General features: G+C 51.0%; 1 protein-coding gene across 34 annotated transcripts in view; it reads left to right on the forward strand.

Annotated features, from left to right (window-relative positions):
* Window positions 1–4,881, forward strand: part of ABLIM1 (actin binding LIM protein 1) — a 241,197-nt gene extending 236,316 nt beyond the window's left edge. For all 34 annotated transcript variants that reach the window (XM_044296708.1, XM_044296719.1, XM_044296709.1 and 31 more), the window contains one exon: window positions 3,578–4,881. In XM_044296708.1, the coding sequence (XP_044152643.1) occupies window positions 3,578–3,691 (114 nt within the window). In that variant the 3' untranslated portion in view covers window positions 3,692–4,881. The remainder of the gene's footprint in view (window positions 1–3,577) is intronic.
* Window positions 4,882–21,648: the final 16,767 nt, after the last annotated feature.

A 21,648-nucleotide genomic window follows, 5' to 3' on the forward strand; every position in this document is an offset into this window, starting at 1 on the left:
AGTCTATCTTAGTTGTATCTGTTTCCAGGAAAGCTGAGTGACCCTTGTAGCCCCTAATACGTCTATCACAGAGGGGTTCACCAGCTTTCCTGGACCCGCGAAAGATAATTCTACGTAGGCCCCTAACTCTTGCGTCTAAGAGTCACCATTGGGGAATCTGGAAAGGATCTGTCAAGGATGGACAGCAAAAGCCGGGGAGGCAAAAGAAGAGGGGGGGGGGTTCCAAGAGTTTGACTATATATTGTATCATTTACTTTAGAAAAAAAGGATACAAATTATAAGTCCATTACCCAGATAGTTCTATGTAGTGTCCAGATAACAGTGCCCAAAGCATCCTATGACATATCAAGTATACTACAGCTATACAGAGTCCGAAAGAGACGTTTACAGCACTCATATCATGACCTGCTGTGCCCAGATAAATAGTGCCATACCAAGGCCAAAACATATTATTACAATGCTCTGCCACAAAGTACCCAGATAAATTATCCTACACAGTGCCCAGATAAATTATCCTACACAGTGCCCAGATAAATTATCCTACACAGTGCCCAGATAAATTATCCTACACAGTGCCCAGATAAATTATCCTACACAGTGCCCAGATAAATTATCCTACACAGTGCCCAGATAAATTATCCTACACAGTGCCCAGATAAATTATCCTACACAGTGCCCAGATAAATTATCCTACACAGTACCCAGATAAATTATCCTACACAGTGCCCAGATAAATTATCCTACACAGTGCCCAGATAAATTATCCTACACAGTGCCCAGATAAATTATCCTACACAGTGCCCAGATAAATTATCCTACACAGTGCCCAGATAAATAATCCCATAGACTGCCCAGATAATCCCATACAGTGCTCAGCTAAATAAAGCCACACAAGGTCCAGATAATCTCATACAGAGTCCAGATAAATAATTCTACACATTGCCCAGATAATCCCACGCATCCCCTAGATAATTAATGTGTCAACAATTTCAGATAATGCCACACAGTGCCCAGGTAAAAAATCCCATTTAGTGCCCAGAAAATACCACCATACATTGTCAAGTAATAATCCCATACAGTGTCTGAATAAGTAATGCCACAGCATCCAGATAGATAATGCCATATAGTGCTCAGATAAATAATACTGCACACTGCCTGGTTACATAATGCCATACAGTGCCCAGATAAATGGTCCCATACAGTGCCCTAGTAAAAAAAACTTCACAGTGCCCAGATAAATAATACTACACTGTGTCCGGATAAATAATCCTAAACAATGTCCATATAAATAATCCAACATAGTGCCCATATAAATAAACCGATACAGTGCCCATATAAATGATCCCATACAGTGCCCACATATGTAATGCCACACAGTCCCCAGATAAATAGTGTCATACAGCACATTTATAGACACACAACGCCCTTATTATAGCAGGTAATATGCCTCATTATTACAGTATTACACCCCTTTTAAACCATTTCATCTGATCAGTGGCTATAAACGGCCGGGCTGGGCACTGGTGTCCTGGTGATGCCCACTTACCTTTTAGGAGATCTGCCACCTGTACTGAGAATTGTGGGGGGGGGGGGGGGGAGGTCTTCAGGTGTTTAGATATTACACTAGTGATAAATCATATAGGCTAATACATTCAATAGGGAGGGTCTCAACTAGAAGCTATGGCAGTTAAAGGGTGCGCTTATCCACTGAATCCCCCACTTCCAATGTGTAGAAAATAAAATTGTGCAAATATATGACAGGCCTCCTCCATCTCCTCCTCCTCCTCCATCTCCTCCTCCTCCTTCTCCTCCATCTCCTCCTCCATCTCCTCCTCCTTCTCCTCCATCTCCTCCTCCTCCTACTCCATCTCCTCCTCCTACTCCATCTCCTCCTCCTCCATCTCCTCCTCCTCCTCCTCCATCTCCTCCTCCATCTCCTCCTCCTCCTCCATCTCCTCCTCCTCCTCCTCCTACTCCATCTCCTCCTCCTCCTCCTCCTCCTACTCCATCTCCTCCTCCTCCTCCTCCTCCTCCTCCTCCTCCTCCTCCTTCTGGGGTCTATAGGAGAATAATAATTATTTAATAAAATGTTGTGCTCATATCATCTCCTCCTTCTGATGGACCTCAGGTGGATCTCTCCTCACTGAGGCACCGCAGTTCTCCCCTCCTCCTTCTGATGGACCTCAGGTGGATCTCTCCTCACTGAGGCACCGCAGTTCTCCCCTCCTCCTTCTGATGGACCTCAGGTGGATCTCTCCTCACTGAGGCACCGCAGTTCTCCCCTCCTCCTTCTGATGGACCTCAGGTGGATCTCTCCTCACTGAGGCACCGCAGTTCTCCCCTCCTCCTTCTGATGGACCTCAGGTGGATCTCTCCTCACTGAGGCACCGCAGTTCTCCCCTCCTCCTTCTGATGGACCTCAGGTGGATCTCTCCTCACTGAGGCACCGCAGTTCTCCCCTCCTCCTTCTGATGGACCTCAGGTGGATCTCTCCTCACTGAGGCACCGCAGTTCTCCCCTCCTTCTGACGGACCTCAGGTGGATCTCTCCTCACTGAGGCACCGCAGTTCTCCCCTCCTCCTTCTGACGGACCTCAGGTGGATCTCTCCTCACTGAGGCACCGCAGTTCTCCCCTCCTCCTTCTGATGGACCTCAGGTGGATCTCTCCTCACTGAGGCACCGCAGTTCTCCCCTCCTCCTTCTGATGGACCTCAGGTGGATCTCTCCTCACTGAGGCACCGCAGTTCTCCCCTCCTCCTTCTGATGGACCTCAGGTGGATCTCTCCTCACTGAGGCACCGCAGTTCTCCCCTCCTCCTTCTGATGGACCTCAGGTGGATCTCTCCTCACTGAGGCACCGCAGTTCTCCCCTCCTCCTTCTGATGGACCTCAGGTGGATCTCTCCTCACTGAGGCACCGCAGTTCTCCCCTCCTCCTTCTGATGGACCTCAGGTGGATCTCTCCTCACTGAGGCACCGCAGTTCTCCCCTCCTCCTTCTGATGGACCTCAGGTGGATCTCTCCTCACTGAGGCACCGCAGTTCTCCCCTCCTCCTTCTGATGGACCTCAGGTGGATCTCTCCTCACTGAGGCACCGCAGTTCTCCCCTCCTCCTTCTGATGGACCTCAGGTGGATCTCTCCTCACTGAGGCACCGCAGTTCTCCCCTCCTCCTTCTGATGGACCTCAGGTGGATCTCTCCTCACTGAGGCACCGCAGTTCTCCCCTCCTCCTTCTGATGGACCTCAGGTGGATCTCTCCTCACTGAGGCACCGCAGTTCTCCCCTCCTCCTTCTGATGGACCTCAGGTGGATCTCTCCTCACTGAGGCACCGCAGTTCTCCCCTCCTCCTTCTGATGGACCTCAGGTGGATCTCTCCTCACTGAGGCACCGCAGTTCTCCCCTCAGTGAGGAGAGAGCCACCTGAGGTCCATCAGAAGGAGGAGATGATATGAGCACAACATTCTATTAGATAGTCATTATTCTCCTATAGAGCCCAGGCGGAGGAGGCCTGTCATATAGTCATATATTTGCGCCTGTATCATGTATCATGTGACTAATAATGCCCCCCTGTCCGCAGCGCCACTTGGCACCTGAAGTCTTTCAAGACCTTTTTAAAATGACGATACAGGAATTTGACAAGTTGCCTCTTTGGAAACGAAACGATCTGAAGAAGAAGGCCCGGCTTTTCTGAGCTGCTGCCGTCACCGACGTTCTAGGAAGCGATCCAATACTGCGCCCCCTTGTGTCGGGGTGGTGCGAGTCACCGGGGTGTGGAAGCTCTGCCGCTTTCTTTCTTTGGTGTGCCATTGGACTTTGAACAGCAAGCTGAATGCAACTGCCTGACAGGTTTGGCATCTGTGCCCCCTGGATCCCAATATAGGAGGGTTGTGCGAGCCGCCTGCGTGATAGATGTGTGTGCGCTTGTGTGAGAGAACAGAATGATGGCGTCTGCGCTGCACCACCCGCTCTGACCAGTCCTCGTACCAGGAGCGGGCACTGCGTTATAACCACATTCCCTAGAACTGTTTGGACTGCCCCGAAACTGGATTTTAGCCGAATTCCCGCCAGTCCCCTATTTATCTAGAGCAGCGCGGGGGCGGAGTCAAGGACAGCGATCACTCCCTTATATAGGAATCGCGCACTCCCACATGGCTCTATATCAGGCCGGTGCCATATTTATTAACCTTAGCTTTTCTTTCCCTTTATTTTGGGCGTCTCGCTGCTTCTCATAGGACTCAAGCCCTGGACGTTCCCCTCCCCCCACCTGTCTCTGACGGGCGTCTCCTAATATAGATTGTGGCGTCTGGAGCATTGCTAACATTGTTTCCATATCGACCAAGTTAGTATCAATTTTCTGGCAACATTGTATCAATCCTCTGGTTAGTCTCTCTAAATGACCTCCTGTGGGGCCCCTAGTGGTGGTTTGGAGGACTGTGGGTGCAGCAGAGGAAGGGCCGCCCGCTTGGCCTCTTGGTATGGTTTGGCTACCTGCTTCTGCCTTGGTGATGTTGGGTAGGTTTCTCTTGTAGAGCTGCTCGTGAGCTGTGGGTTTCCTCTTTGCGCCCTCAGCGCCTGCGTCGCCCTGCCCCCCATCCTCAGACACATTGACAATCGGGGAAGCCGGGACGCGGAGGGGACCTGCGGAGATATACACGATGCTGCTTCTTTCTGATCAGTCACCATTTAGAATAGAACTGGATTTTCTATCAAATATATTACAGGATGAAAGTATAACTTTGTATGCGTGCCCCCCACCCGATTATTGCAGGAGCACCCCCAATCCTGCAGTGGTGCTTTCCTGTAGGGCTGATCCATCAGTATTGAGATCCTCATGTATATCTGTAATCTGTGCAACCTACATTAAAGCAAATATTACAGAAAGCTCTGGTGTCTGTGTCTATGACTGGCGAGCGACCAGGCTGGAATAATCTGAGCATTGGATACATTGTATGTGCAGCCGCCGCTATAACTAAGTGAACCCTTTGGAATGACCTGGATTTCTGCATTGATTCCTAGTAAAATGGGGTCCGATTGTTATTCAAGTCCCAATTCTAGATGGACACACACTGCTCGCAAACAAACAGGGATATTTGGCTTTTGGGTGAAATTTATGGAAATTATAAAAAGTTCCGGCTCCAGTGATATTGTATCATGATAGTCGGGCATTGAGTAGAAGCAGTAATAATGATCTCCTCATCTCGGAAGCCGACCCCCGTGCTGGGTACACCGCCACAAAATGTCAGTGTCTCAGGAACTTGTCCTGTGTCCTTGAGCATCAATTCCAGCTTGAAGACGTCTCCTGCTGTTCACAAGTCGCCTAATTGTCCGCTGAGGCACGGCATCCCACTCTTCTTGAAGGGCGGCCATCAGGTCATTGAGGTTCTGAGGTACAGAGTTACGCGCCTCTACACAGTGACTCAGCTGATCCCATAGGTTTTCAATGGGATTCAGGTCTGGAGAAAGGGCAGGTTGCTCCATGCGAGGTCCCCCAGTCTCCAGCAGCCGTTCCCTAATCTGACCTCGATGAGCTGGTACATTGTCCTCCATGAAGATGACATTAGGCGCAATGACTGGAGTAATGATGTCCTTCAGATAGTCTGGGCTGTCACTGGACCATTCACAATGTAAGACATGTTCTGTACAGACTAGACACACCGGCCCACACTGTACCACCGCCACAGGCTCGTCTGGTGACCGCAGAGGCTGATGCACAGCGATCTCCTACATGTCTCCTACGTCCTTGGCGGCCATCATTCCTGCTCAGCGTGAATCGACTTTCATCAGTGAACAGCACTGAGGCCCACCGGTCCCTCGTCAGCGTAGATGCTCCCTGGTCCTCCATGGAAGACGATGAAGCCTGTGTCTGGTGGTGCGGTAAGGTACCTGGCAGGTCGTCTACCACGCCAAAGGACGTCCACTTCTCTGCTTTTCTGTGACTCTTCCAGTCTCTGTATCTCTGATACAACCTGCTGATGACACTCGGTGACACTCTAAGCTCAGGGGCCACGTCCGTCTGAGAACAAAGGACTACGTGGCTGGATATAAATTGTCTGGATGGAAGGTCTAGATAACGTAGAGAAGGATCCCCTGGCTCGTGGTTTGTGGTGGGATGGCACATAGTACGGCACTACCTCACTTCTGGTGATGAGCCCAATAGCTTTTTGGTACCATACCGCTCCGCAAGCCACAGATCATAAAGCACCTCCTCACCGGAAGTGACACAGAGCCGTACTGTGTGCCATCCCACCACGAACCGCAAGCCAACTGTCTTTTACGCCATGTAAGTCTGCACATTTCTCTGATGACATCATATGCGCTCCGGGGTTAGAACGCATCCGTCTGTATACCCAGACCGGAAGTGACGGTTCATTACCCCCTCAGGTCATGTCACAGCATCTCCATAGGGTCAGGTCATGGTATACAGTAATCATGGGATGAGGACTCTTTAGGTCCTTCCACATCATCTCTATATGGGGAAGGACTAACCAGGTTCTGTCAAATCATCTCATTAGAGGTAAAGGGGTCCTCTCACCTCGGCATTTATTATGTGGATAAAGTCAATACAAGGCACTTCCTAATGTATTGTGATCAGTGTCGGACTGGGGTACCTAGGGAACATCGGCTGGTGGAGGAGCTGTACATTGTATATATGTATGTAGGGCAGTAAGTCTACTATGTTATGTGCACTTGTGCAGAGGCTGGGAGACTAGGGGCCCACCCTGCTCAGGGGCCCACCGGGGATTCCCCTGTACCCCTGTGGGCCAGTCCGAGCCCGATTGTGATTCTCCATATTGCTTCCTTTGCTGGCTGGATTCATTTTTCCATCACATTATACATTGCTCATTTCCAGGGTTACGACCACCCTGCAATCCATCAGTGGTGGTCAGGCTTGCACACTATAGGAAAGAGCACCAGCCTTTGTGAACTCCCACAGTCCCGGGCACCAGAAAGGCCGATGCTAATTTCCTACAGTGTGCAAGCATGACCACCCCTGATGGATTGCCGGGTGGTCGTTACCATGGAAACGAGCAGTGTATAATGTGATAAGAAAATGAATCCAGCCAGCAAAGGAGACAACATGGAGAATCACAATACATTAGTTAAGTGCCTTGTATTATCTTTATCCACATAATAAATATCATAAAAGCCACTTACTGAAGTGAGACAACCCCTTTAAGATCAGGACCCTTCAGGTCATGCCACAACATCTCTATAGGGTTAAAGTCAGGACTCATCAGATGCCCAATCTGCAGCAATGGTCAATTGTCCAATGCAGAACAAGTACCACATACGTGTCCTATTCTAATAGCACCCGTCAGGACAGTTCCTGGGTGTCAGATGGCGTTCTGCAGTGCACCTGATGGACCAGATTCATGTAGGTCTTTTTCCCATTAACCTCTGAGTCCTGTGTTTCTACCCTCATTGAACACACAACTTTTTGCCCCCAAAGTCAGTGCGCCTCCCTGTGCTCACCCTGGTCCCATCGCCTTGCTCTGGACAATCACTGGACAGTCTTCACACTGCAGATACGGACACTAGGGGGAGCTCTATGTACGGCCATTAGGGGGAGCTCTCTGTATGGACACTAGGGGGAGCTCTCTGTACGGACACTAGGGGGAGCTCTCTGTACGGACACTAGGGGGAGCTCTCTGTACGGCCATTAGGGGGAGCTCTATGTACGGACACTAGGGGGAGCTCTATGTACGGACACTAGGGGGAGCTCTCTGTACGGACACTAGGGGGAGCTCTCTGTACGGACACTAGGGGGAGCTCTATGTACGGACACTAGGGGGAGCTCTCTGTACGGACACTAGGGGGAGCTCTATGTACGGACACTAGGGGGAGCTCTATGTACGGACACTAGGGGGAGCTCTATGTATGGACATTAGGGGTCCCTCACTTTACACAGATTTATGCAGTCTGCTGATTAATAAATCTGTCTTCAATGAGCTCACCCTAGTCATGGCTGTAGTCAGACTTTTACCTTTTGATGTCTATTTATATATATTGCACCTAGACTATGTCTAACCTGGGCATCTTATGGTGCTACTTAGTGATGAGCTGTGCTCAGCTCTGCTACATCTGTGATCATGCACACTCATCTTGTATGAAGCGGTTACCTGGAGCCTGGCTGAGTCATGATGTGATTATGGTTCGGGTTTCTTCCTGTTCCCCTTCTTCTTCTTCTCGGTTTGCTCATTGTCTGGTCGCGCCAGGTGACCTCAGTCTTGTCAGATAAAAGCCCCTGCTCAGGTTGTAATACTATCCGTGCCCGTCCCGCCGCTCCCAGATCCAGGCCGGAGATTATAACTTCTGCTCATCTGCAGCCAAAACAAACTCTCGGGAAAGATGTTTCCAATAATCGTTGTTTTCAGGACACATTTCTCACACAGATGAACGATCCGCGGCCGCGGCTTCCCTTTGATGCGTCTGCAGTAAACGTGACAGGAGGAATAACAGACTGTTACATTGTGCTACGTTGTGGAACATTGTGCTATATTGCCTTATATTGGTTACATTGCTATATTGGTTAGGGTAGGTTCACACTTGTGGTAAATGGATCCGGTAGAGAACAGCCTGATCTAGCCTAGCCGTTCACCGCCTGTGAGGATACAACGCCTCATGCCCGCTTGACGTCACCTACGTCGAGCTCACGAGACGCGGTATGGTCACTTGTTACCAAAGCGTGACGTTACGCCCTCCAGAGGAGCAGGTGAGGTCAGCTTTGTACAGTTTACACAGACTCCTCTTGTCCACGCGGGCACAGAGAGGCAACGAGCTGAGAGCCTTTCACTGCCGCAGCAAAACAGCGCGTCCTCAGCCCGGATAATCTGCCACCAGCTTCTCGTTTGATATAAGCCCGAACCGCTAACGGGATTATATAGGGTGAGAAACCAACACACGGTAGCTTATAACTAGGCCAAAACACAGACATGAGGATTTGTGATCGAAATACCAGATAGCACAAGATAAAATTATATATTCAAATGCTGTAAGGGCGCACTAGATATAACACAATATACACAGAGAATATATACAGTGGTCTGAGGTTACAGATACAGCTTATATGGGTACAGCAGGGTTATGCAGAGTAAAAGTCAGTTACCGGGTAGATGAAAGTTCCTTTGGGTTATGAGGGTGAAATAGTCCTTGGCTGCAGTCACGTGGGGGCAGTGAGGTCAGCTGGTTCCCGGTCCCTCCAAACACATTGGCACGATGTGACCCCCTTTAGAAAAAGACACCGCCTGCTGGCTTGCATGGGTTTATGACCTGTAGCCGTCTGCTCCCCTCTCCGCCCATGGGTAGGGTCCACTCCTCCTTCTCTGGTGCTGGCAGAAAATGACCCATAAAACCCCTTAGGGCTCATAGCCCCAGACCAGAATGTCGCAGGAAGATGGTTGATCCACCTGGGTTTCAGCTACAACTAGAGTCCAAGCGTGGTAACGTTATTTGGTTTCTGTGGGGAGATATGTATATCTCCCCTCCCGGGCATCCTAGCATCAAGCCAGGACCATGTGGATGTTTGGCTTTGCCTCAGGATCGCAAAAAGATAACCGAATTATGCCTGGGATAGACGGACAATTCATAATTCCTTATGAAATGTAGGTGCCAACATGTTTGGGAGGTATAATTGATCCTGGACAAGGGCTGAGACCTCCTGCTGGGGTTTTTCCTGCAGGATTAGCTTGCCTCCAACCTGGCTGGTTGAGGTGTGACTTTATCCACCTGAGGCCTCCTTGAAGCCTGAACCCCTGGGGATTCCTCCTTTGCTAGCTGACAGCAGATGGCTGGGGGGTGGGAACATATTTTGCATGTACACTGACTGTGTACATGCCAAAAGGGGAATCAAATGACAATCAGGGCTGCCAGTAATGATAATCCATATTCCTCACACATCCCCCTTTAGAGGGCGTCAGGGGGCAGCATGGTCCCTCTCCTTGCCGCAGAACAGGGTACAGAACAGGGTGTTCCTGGCCCGTAGTGTCGACCTGGCTGAGTACTGCACCGAGGCCAAATTCACTGGCGTCGGTCTGTACCATAAACGGCCACGTGAAGTCGGCTGCCTGTAGTACAGGGAAGCTCGAGAGGGCCGGTAGGCCGTCTCGCAGTCGTTTGTCCAATCGACTAGGGAGGGCAGCTTCTTCTTGGTGAGGTCCATCAAGTGCTTCGCCAGGCTACTATAGTGGGGACGAACCTGTCCAGGAAGGACATCACCTGTTTCTTGGTCCTGGGGGTGGGCCAGGATGCGATAGCATCCACTTTCCTGGGCTCTGGCTTCAGGGTCCCGCCGCCTACCCGGTGCCCCAGGTAGTGGACCTCGCTCATGCCCAGCTGGCACTTTTCCTGCTTGATGGTTGAGCCTGCCTGGTGGATCCGCCCTAGCACCTGCATCAGGTGCTGTAGGTGATCCTCCCATGTGGGACTGAAAACGGCGATGTCATCCAGGTACGCCGCATACTCTTCAAGTTCCTTAAGCAGCGTGTTGACCATCTGCTGAAAAGTGGCAGGGGCATTCTTCATGCCGAACGGCATCACCGTGGAATTGTACAATCCAAAGGGGGTGATAAAGGCAGAGTGTTCCCGTGCCTCACGGATCAGGGGAATCTGCCAGTACCCCCGGCTCAGATCCATGATGGTCAGGTACTGCGCAGCAGGTCATCGATGCGTGGCATAGGGTACGCATCGGTGACCGAGACAGCGTTGAGTCCCCTGTAGTCCACGCAGAACCAGGTGGTCCGGTCCTGCTTTGGGAGGAGGACCACAGACGAGGCCCAAGCGCTGTTGGAGGCTTGGATGACCCCCAACTTCAGCATCTCATCAATCTCCTGGCAAATGTGTTGCTGCACCTCCAAGGAAACCAGATATGCTGAACGCCGGATTCGGGGGTGAGGACGGCCAACTCTGTCCTTCCAGGCTTGTTGCTAAACAACTCTCGGAAGGGGTGAAGGGTGGCCCATAGCTGGGACCATTGGTCCTTCAAGAGCTGTTGGCCCACCTCCACATCCTCGATGGACCCACCCGCCTTCACCTGGGTGAGCATGTCCAGGAGGGTTTCCTCCTCCCCCTCTTCTGGAAGGTTGCAGAAAAAGAGGGCACATGCCTCACTCTCCTGATTTGCCTTAATCATATTCACGTGGAAGGCCTTCCTCAGGTGTGGTCCAGGGTGACCAGGTACGTCACGGCGTTGAGGCACTGATGCACGAGGTACGGTCCTTCCCAGGCCGCCTGAAGCTTGTCCTGAGTTACGGGGACCAGTAACCATACCTTTTGACCCACCTGGTAGGTCCTCTCACAAGCGTTCTGGTCGTACCATCGCTTTTGGTCGGCCTGGGCCCGCTCCATATTATCGTGCACCAGCTGCGACAAGGCCTGCATCTTGTTTCAGAAGCGCATGACATACTCGATGATGACACTCCAGGAGTGGCTACATCTCCCTCCCAGGCCTCTTTCACCAGAGCCAGGGGCCCACGCACACGTCGCCTGTACAGGAGCTCAAAGGGGGGGGGACCCCGTGGAGGCCTGTGGGGCCTCTCGGTAGGAAAACAGCAGATGTGGGAGGTACCGCTCCCAGTCACGCCCGTGGGAGTCGACCAACATCTTAAGCATCTGCTTTAAGGTGCCATTAAACCGTTCGCACAGGCCGTTGGTCTGTGGGTGGTACGGGCTGGTCACCAGATGTTGCACCTCTGTTTGCCTGCAGAGGGACTCCATCAATTGCGACATGAACTGGGTCCCCCGGTCGGTGAGCATTTCCTTGGGAAAGCCCACTCTGGAGAAAATCTCCAGCAAGGCGGTGGCCACCTTGTCGGCCCGAATGGATGACAAGGCTACCGCCTCCGGGTATCGGGTGGCGCGGTCTACTGCCGTCAATATGAAACATTTCCCGGAGCTGCTGGGAATAGACAGTGGTCCAATCAGATCCACAGCCACCCATCTGAAAGGCTCTTCAATTTTGGGCAGCGTTACCAGTGGGGCTTTGGGGGGGCCTTCCCCACCCGATGGCAGGTGACAAATGAACGGCAGTAGGCAACCACATCACCCCCCATCTTTGGCCAGTAGAAATGCTGGGCTAATCTGGCCTTTGTCTTAGCGACCCCTAGGTGTTCAGCCATCGGAATCTCATGCGCAACCCGCAACAACTCCGTCCTGAACTGATAGGGTACCACTAGCTGTCGGTCCCTAGGCCACGCCTCCCGTGAGCCCTGCTGGACCATGACCCGGTACAGCCGTCCTTGGTCCCAGACCACCCACTCGAGGTCTGAGTCTGAGGGGGGCTGTTCCGCTTGCTCCTTGAGAGCGTTCAGGCTGGCGTCACCCACTAACGCTGCCTGAAACTCCTGACTGGACGTGGCCAGAATAGACGAGACTGCCACGTCCCCTGTCAGGTCCCCGGGACCTGTCTCCTGGCTTCCATCTGACTCGGCAGCCATTTGGTCGGAAGGGGGAAAGCCATCAGACCCCTGAGGGGCCCCTAGGGCCCCAGCACTCCCACTGTGCTTGACAGCAGCTATGGCCGCTTCCACCGCTGGTAGTGCCTGCTTCCCCTCAGCTTCCGACCAAGTCATCAGTTCAGATGGACTAACCTGGTCCTCTGACATCCCAGTGGTGGAGGAACCCTGCCCTGAGGCTTCCCCTGGGAGCCCTACTTCTCCTGGGTCAGCCCCCTGCTTGTCCCCTCAGTCACCACACCGGAGGACAACAGGTCCCAACATCCCCCACCACCACATCCCCATCAACAGGCATGTTATGTACATTAACAGTATCAACAGGGGTGGACATGGCATCACATTCTGGGGGATCGGACCTCGGGGTGTCAGCAGCCACGTACCTAGACCCAAGCCGCCCCAGGTCCGTCCCCAGCAAAACACTGGCGGGGATATTCAAGGATACCCCCACCTCCCTTACTCCTCGACCGGTGCCCCAGTCCAAATAGACTTTGGCGACGGGCAGCGCTGGTTCTACTCCTCCGATCCCAGAGACAGTAAGGGATCTCCCGGGCAGTAAATCATGGGGTGTCACCAGTTCAGGCCATACCAGTGTCATCTCAGCGCAGGTGTCTCTAATTCCATGGCCATGGCCTGGCCCACGGTGACCGGTTGAAAATTGTCCAGGGACCTCCCACCACCCCCACCCACACACAACACCGTGGACGGTTTCCGGGTTGATAACTGGGACGAATCCCTCGGGCGCTGGAGACATATGGCTTTGAAGTGTCCTGGCTGCTTACATAGGTGGCACTGACGTGGAAAGTGTAGCAGGGGCTGGTGCCCACTTGGGCCTAGGGGCAGGGGTAGCAGGTGCACCGTGTGTCTTACCCCGTCTCCAGCCAACAGGTTTCCGGGCCTCTGAAGTCCTGTTGTTGGTGTATTCATCGGCCAGGGCTGCTGTTGTGAAGGCCCCCTTTGGCTTCCGGTCACGGAGGTACTGCTGGAGATCCTCCGGACAATTCCACAAAAACTGCTCTGTGGCGATGAGCTCCTTCAGCTGCTGGATGGTGGTAAGCTCCAATCTGGTGGTCCATTGGTCGACCGCTCTCAGCAGGGCCCGCATGTGATCGGCCCAGCTCTGGGTAGAACCCCGGTGCAAACTACAGAGTTATATCCAGTACGACCCAGGGGTTAATTTATACTGCCGGACCAGAGCCTGCTTGATGTCCTTATAGCTCAGGATGGTCTCGCTGGGCAGGTAGCCGAAGATTTTAAGAGCTTTTCCCCTGAGCCATGGTGTTAGGAATCTGACCCACTGGTCCTCTGGCAGCTGGTACTGATGGCAGGCTCAAATGCCAACAAAAAGGTGTCCAGGTCCCTATCTTTGTCCAGTAGGGGAAAGTCCTCCGCCCGCAGTTTAGGAATCCCGACCTCTGGAGACTCACATTGGTCTGGAGAGGGCTACTGGAGTTGAAGCTGGAGCACTAGCAGCTGATGCTCATGCTCTGCCTGCTTGCGTCGATCTGCAGCCTCTGCTTGCTCGCGATGCTCTGCAGCCACCAGGAGGAGCTCAGAGGCTGCCTGGTCTCCGGCCTGGAGACGGTCCAGGGCAGCTTATAGGAGAGCAGCCGAGTCTGCCAGGCTGGGGGGATAGACAGGTGGAGTGAGGCCCACCGTGGACCTCACCTGCGGCAACTGGCTCCTTGGGGAGCTTTGGCTGTGCTCCCCCTCGTCTTGAATAAAGTTGCCTTCCTCCTCTCTGCCCCCTATCTGGACTGCGTCTTCCCCGCCATCGTAGCCTCAGCCATCTCCTTAGCCTTGCTTCTTGTGTAACTGGCCATCATTGCCACGGATGGTCACTGACACAGACTGCCACCTGATGCACACACACCTTATTGTATCTGCACTCAGACTGTCTAGTGTTGAGCTGATCTTAAGACTCCAGCGGCAAAAGCTACTGCTGGTCGTCTTTAGTGTCTGGGAGTATGGGTCCCACACTCACACTAGTATCTCGATCCCACTTTGCTGCCACCAATATGTGACGAATACCAGACCTCATGCCTGCTTGACGTCACCTACATCGAGCTCACGAGACGCAGTATGGTCACTTGTTACCAAAGCGTGACGTTACGCCCTCCAGAAGAGCAGGTAAGGTCAGCTTGGTACAGTTTACGCAGACACCTCTTCTCCACGCGGGAACATATACAGTGGTCTGAGGTTACAGATACAGAATATATGGGTACAACAAGTATATGGGTACAACAGGGTTAAGCAGAGTAAAAGTCAGTTACCGGGTAGATGAAAGTTCCTCTGGGTTATAATGGTGGAATAGTCTTTGGCTGCAGTCACGTGGGGGCTGTGATGTCAGCAGTTTCCAGGTCTCTCCAAACACATTGGCACGATGTGACCCCCTTCAGAAAAAGACACCGCTCGCTGGCTTGCATGGGTTTATGACCTTTAGCCGGCCACTTCCCTCCCCGCCTATGGGTAGGGTCCATTTCTCCTTCTCTGGTGCTGGGCAGAAAATGACCCATAAAACCCCTTAGGGCTCATAGCCCTAGACCAGAATGTCGCAGGAAGATGGTTCCGGGCCCAATTGATCCACCTGGGTTCTGGCTACAACTAGAGTCCAAGTGTGGTATCGTTATTTGGTTTCTGTGGGGAGATATGTATATCTCCCCTCCCGAGCATCCTAGCAACAAGCCAGGACCTCGTGGATGTTTGGCTTTGTCCCAGGATCGCAAAGAGATAACCAAATTTTGCCTGGGATGGACGGACAATTCATAATTCCTTATGAAATATAGGTGCCAACATGTTTGGGAGGTATAATTGATCCTGGGCAAGGGCCGAGACCTCCTGCTGGGGTTTTTCCTGCAGGATTAGCTTGCCTCCAATCTGGCTGGTTGAGGTGTGACTTTATCCACCTGGGGCCTCCTTGAAGTCTGGACCCCTGGGGCTTCCTCACTTTCTAGATGACAGCAGATGGCTGGGGGGTGGGAACATATTTTGCAGGCACACTGACTGTGTACATGCCAAAAGGTGAATCAAATGACAATCAGGGCTGCCAGTAATGATAATCCATATTCCTCACTCCGCCGGAACCCTTTGACTATAATGGGATCTGACGGGGATCCATCGGCTTTTTGACATAACTGCTGGTTGTCGGCCAGACAAAAGCCATTGCATGCATGGTGTTACATTGTGTTACATTGTAAGTAGCCCGCAGTCCACGTACTGCCCATATAGGTGGGGGCTTTTTTACACCTACACCCCTGACCTGGCGCTCACTGACCATACAGCCAGCGCCATTTCAGCTCCTCATTATGCACTTGCCATGCAGACCCCAGACGGATTCCCAAACACACCTGGTATAGGTGCATGACCCCCTTATGCCTCCTCGCTTGGAGAGTTCCCCTTGTACTTGTCAGTCGCCGTGCACCCGTGCCCCTCCAAATTACATCTGTCTGCAGACCCTGCACCCTGTCCTTAGAGGGGTTGTCTATCATTTCTGATTATAATTAGGATTCACTCATGCTTGGTTAAAGCTTCCATACCAGATGGGACTATGGAAAAGATCGCAGTGGTGAAGAGCGGTACTGCACCTTACAGATGTTACTGGAAACTTCAATAAAGATGTGAAGAAAACGTCACCAAGAAGTGTCACCTCTAAAACAAGACATAAGGTGGACAGAGTTCATCCAGTTCCTCCACAGGTCTCACTGACACAAGGAGGAGGTCAGGCTTGAAGATGAAATATGGATTCTCTCAATCAGTAGAAAAGAAAGATATGGACGCACATCCACAGGCCGAGCATTCATCTCCTGCTTCTCAGCATTGTTTATAAAGATGTATATGGGGCACATGGAGACGTTTGATCAAAAGGCATAGACCACTTGCCACTGGTTCGAATCCAGGAGCCGCTATGAAGATGATTTCCCAAGGAAAGAGAAGCAGCATCGTCCATTCCAAAGCCAAGAGGTGGACGTCCATGCAAAATATTAGAGCCAACAAGTCGGCTCATTACCAGGTCTATCAGTTCTGGTGCGACAAACACGGCAGTGGAGGCGGCTCATATGCTTCTTAGTAGTGAGATCACAGGAAGCACCGTGCGACGTACATTACACAAGTCGGGAATGGTGGCCCGAAAAAAGGTAGTTTGGTGGAGGAAGCCTGATGATATGAGGTTGTTTCACAGCCAAAGGCGTTGGATACTTGACCAGGATCGATGGTTGTCTCAGTGCTATATGTGAGTATCCTACAAGACAAGTTACTTCACACACTCGAATACTATGGGACGGCATGTGTTCCAGCAGGACAATGACCCGAAGTATACATCAAGATTGGAGAAGAAATGGTTCAATAACAATAAAGTAGGGGTGCTGGATCGGCCCCCACAGGCCCCGGACCTCAACCCAATCCAACACTTGTGGGTAGAGGTGAAGAAAAAGCTGTATTCACACCCAAGGGAGTCGCCCAGTAGGACCAACACTGGGAATGTGTAGGAGAGACCTGGGAGTAGATTTTGGTGGAGACATGCTTGAATCTGATGGAGAACATGCCCAGAAGGACTCAGGCCGTGCGGAAAGCCAAAAGGTGGATTTACACAATACTAACAAAATTATAAAAATTTCGAATTTTAACAAAACAGTAAGAATGCAGTTACCGGACAGGAATCTGCAGAACTAATCAGATGCTAAATAGCTGCAAGTCCAATGTATGTATGAGATGGTCGGGAGGATTGTCTATAAGATGATGGGAGTCTCACGGTCAAAGCTGTAGTAGATGGTGAGATATGGAGCCTGAGAGTCAGGCCTCTTGCAGACGAACGTAAGGACTCCATGCCCGTGCTGCGGACCGCATACGGCGGTTCCGCAATACATGGGTCACCAGCCCAGTCAATTGAATGGGTCCGCAAATATGGAGATGCGGAACAGAACAAAAGCACAGAACAGAACCCTTTGGAAGTACTACAGAGTGCTTTTGTGGTGTTCCGTTCCGCAAAAATATAGAACTTCTTTTCGTGGAACGGACGGATCGCGGACCCCATTCAAGTGAAAAGGTCCGCAATCTACATGCGGCTGCCCCACGGTCGGTGCCCGTGCATTGCGGACTGCAGCACAGGCACGGAGCCCTTACTTTCGTCTGCAAGAGGCCTCAAAATTACAAGACATTGTTACCCTATTGCTCGTACCTCTGCAGGGCTGTGTTCTTCCTGGTGATACCAAGCCAACATATTGTAGCTGAGGACTGAGAACAATCCCACCAGCTAGGAGGAAAAGGGGAATATTGATCCTCATCTGATAATTGGTAATGTTTCTCTCAGTAACTTCAGATATTGCTATTGATGATAATATTAAAATTAATAAGCAATATCTTCTCTTCTTCAATCGGTAAGGGGCACACACGTTCATGTACACGAGGGTGTTTTTGGGCTGCTGCGGAGGTCGCCCTGTGACGCTGCGCCAGTTCAGAGTAGGGACCCATTCAGGCCACCGTGACGTGGGAAGTGGTCTGTGCATTTTGATCCTAAGTATACAAAGTGCCTCAATGGAGATGCTTAGAAATGATGCTGAGAATAGAGGAGTGCACGGCACGTGGATGTGCGCCGTGGCTTTTTCTCCATAGTCCAGTATCTCTGGATTCTCTACATTGAGGGTTTCAGCCTTTGGTTGTAAAGAATTCTTTTGGCATTCACTTACAACAAGCAGAGGTCTTGAAAGAATGCGGATACAAAGTTGCAGATGTGTGCCCTGCTGTGATGCAGATGGATACAATATGGGCGTTTCTTCCACATCACACAGTCCTATGAGCCACTGTCCCCACAGCAACCTCAAGGCGCTCAGCTTCATGGTCCTGTAGGATAACCTGCCGTTGCGGGTTCAGAGCTGAGCCCGGACATAAGTTCCCCGTCACACATTTAGCCTGTATCAATGGAGCATTTCTTGCACCAATGCTCCCCTTGCTTTTTCTTTCCTACGTCACTGCTAGGTGGAAGGCTCTGCCTAGCAGACTGAAAATAGCCGGGTACGTCACCGGCAGTAAACAAACAGCCCTGGGAGCTTCGGACCAAGAAATGCGCCAATGCTCCACTGATACAGGCTAAATGTGTGAAGGGGAGCTTATGTCCGGGCTCAGCTCTGAACCTGGACAAACCCTTTAAGCTGCGGCTTGTGATCAGCTGCATGAAGTTCTCCAACAATGAGAGCAAATCCAGTCTGAGGGAAATCTACCATGGTGATGAATGAGGTCTTCTATGGTGGCAGGGACATGGGAGAACGGACAACCCGACTGTTCACCAGGGAGAGATGACGGAAGGAGATTCAGACTGTAAGTAGCGGACGGATTACAGCCGAAAACACCAAGACCACCGACAACCGAGAACGTCCCCCGGAGAATAAAGGGGGAAAGAAGTTCTCTAGGAGAAGACATCAATGTCTGGTCTGAGGGGTCCGACTTCAGGGGACAGTTACGGGAGAATAGAAGATTAATATAATAATGAGCATCTGATCACATGTCATTATATCAGTGATATCATCAGCAGGGGGCGGGGCTGTGACAACCTCTCAGACAGGATATACAGGCAGGTTGTCAGCAGGGGGCGGGGCTGTGACAACCTCTCAGACAGGATATACAGGTATGTTGTCAGCAGTGATAGATGTTCCTGTAGTATAAGGTGTGTGATCTCATGTCTGATCACATGTCGTTATATCAGTGATGTCATCAGCAGGGGGCGGGGCTGTGACTACCTCTTAGACAGGATATACAGGCAGGTTGTCAGCAGGGGGCAGGGCTGTGACTACCTCTCAGACAGGATATACAGGCAGGTTGTCAGCAGGGGGCAGGGCTGTGACTACCTCTCAGACAGGATATACAGGCAGGTTGTCAGCAGGGGGCGGGGCTGTGACAACCTCTCAGACAGGATATACAGGTATGTTGTCAGCAGTGATAGATGTTCCTGTAGTATAAGGTGTGTGATCTCATGTCTGATCACATGTCATTATATCAGTGATGTCATCAGCAGGGGGCGGGGCTGTGACTACCTCTCAGACAGGATATACAGGCAGGTTGTCAGCAGTGATAGATGTTCCTGTAGTATAAGGTGTGTGATCTCATGTCTGATCACATGTCGTTATATCAGTGATGTCATCAGCAGGGGGCGGGGCTGTGACTACCTCTCAGACAGGATATACAGGCAGGTTGTCAGCAGGGGGCGGGGCTGTGACAACCTCTCAGACAGGATATACAGGCAGGTTGTCAGCAGTGATAGATGTTCCTGTAGTATAAGGTGTGTGATCTCATGTCTGATCACATGTCGTTATATCAGTGATGTCATCAGCAGGGGGCGGGGCTGTGACTACCTCTCAGACAGGATATACAGGCAGGTTGTCAGCAGGGGGCGGGGCTGTGACTACCTCTCAGACAGGATATACAGGCAGGTTGTCAGCAGTGATAGATGTTCCTGTAGTATAAGGTGTGTGGACCTCATGTCTAATCACATGTCATTATATCAGTGATGTCATCAGCAGGGGGCGGGGCTGTGACAACGTGCTGTTGTCCTCCGGTACCCCCTGTTTACTGCCATGTCTCTGCTATCCTCAGCCATGGTGACGCTCTAAGCCGCGCTCGCATCAGGTGACGTCTCCTCATTATTTTGATATTTTCCATTATTTCTTGGACACAGTCATTAGGACACTTCAGAGGAACCTTCTGGAGCAGGATCCGCCTCCTGCGTCTCGTACGTTATCACACGCAGTAATAATCAGCAGAATGAATCAGATCTTAAAGGAGCAGAACATAATCCATCGTCTTGCTGATTCCTGTTCTCCGCCATCAGACGAATGAGAATAAAGATCGGATCGCCCAAATTCATATCAGAAAATTTAAAAATCTTTCCCATACCCATCTGTTTGTCTTCCTTCCATATATCCTCAGGATAGGTCATCAATATCAGGGGGCCGGACACGTGGGGCTCCCACCGATCAGCCAGCGCTGCCTTCTCGTCATTGTTTACCTGCTCGCTGTCACAGCCGCAGAGGTGAGCAGTGTAACTGCACCGCAACAGTCCCATTCATTTCAATGTAACGGCCTGTTACGATACAATTGTGTAGGAACAAGTTGTCCAACTGAAATGAATGGGACGGCTGAGCTGTGATTACACGGCTCTGTGACAGCGAGCAGGTACACAACGGAGAGGCGGCAGCGGTGCCGGGTGTCGGACCCCACCAACCTCATATTGACCTATACTGTGGATAGGTTCTGACCACAAAAAAGGCCATCGATTTTTCCTACACTGTGCAAACACGACCACTGCTGATGGATTACAGGGTGGTCATAACCCCAGGATACGAGCGGTGTATAATATGATGGGAAAAGGAATCCAACCAGCAAATGAGGCAATATGCTTGAGATAGGAAATATTGCAATAAAAACGTAACTATCTTTCATCTCATTTTGGATCTATCTATTAGGGCTGTTTCACACGAGTGGATGCCGTGCGTGACATCCGCTGCGTGAATGACAGCGAAGACCCGATGCGGACAGCAGAAGCACGGAGCAGTAACATGACTGATAACGCTCCGCGCCTCTCTGTGATCTCTTTACTACAAAATCACAGTGACAACTTTATCTCACAGAGAGGCACGGAGCGTTATCAGTCATGTTACTGCTCCGTGCTTCTGCTGTCCGCATCGGGTCTTGGCAGCGGATTCACGCAGCAGATGTCACGCACGGCATCCGCTCGTGTGAAACAGCCCTTAATCTATCTACTAGTAGAAAAATAACGGATCAGCAAAGGACTTCCATCTGGTGTGTGTGACCACCAGACAAACCATCCGGAAAATCCATAGTGCAAAAACAGACAACAGCATTGCAGGCTCCAAACAATGTATTACAGCAAGTACATCTTCAATACAATATTACTGCAGATCTGCATCTTTAACCAGCAAGATGTATCTGTGTCCTATGAATAACAATGGTTCTACTACAATACTGAACCCTATGCACTAGAATATAACTACTATAATACTGCTCCTATGTACAAGAATATAACTACTATAATACTGCTCCTATGTACGAGAATATAATTACTATAATACTGCTCCTATGTACAGGAATATAACTACTATAATACTGCTCCTATGTACAAGAATATAACTACTATAATACTGCTCCTATGTACAAGAATATAACTACTATAATACTGCTCCTATGTACAGGAATA

Source organism: Bufo gargarizans, chromosome 6 (genome assembly GCF_014858855.1).
Source record: "Bufo gargarizans isolate SCDJY-AF-19 chromosome 6, ASM1485885v1, whole genome shotgun sequence".
NCBI lineage: Eukaryota > Metazoa > Chordata > Amphibia > Anura > Bufonidae > Bufo > Bufo gargarizans.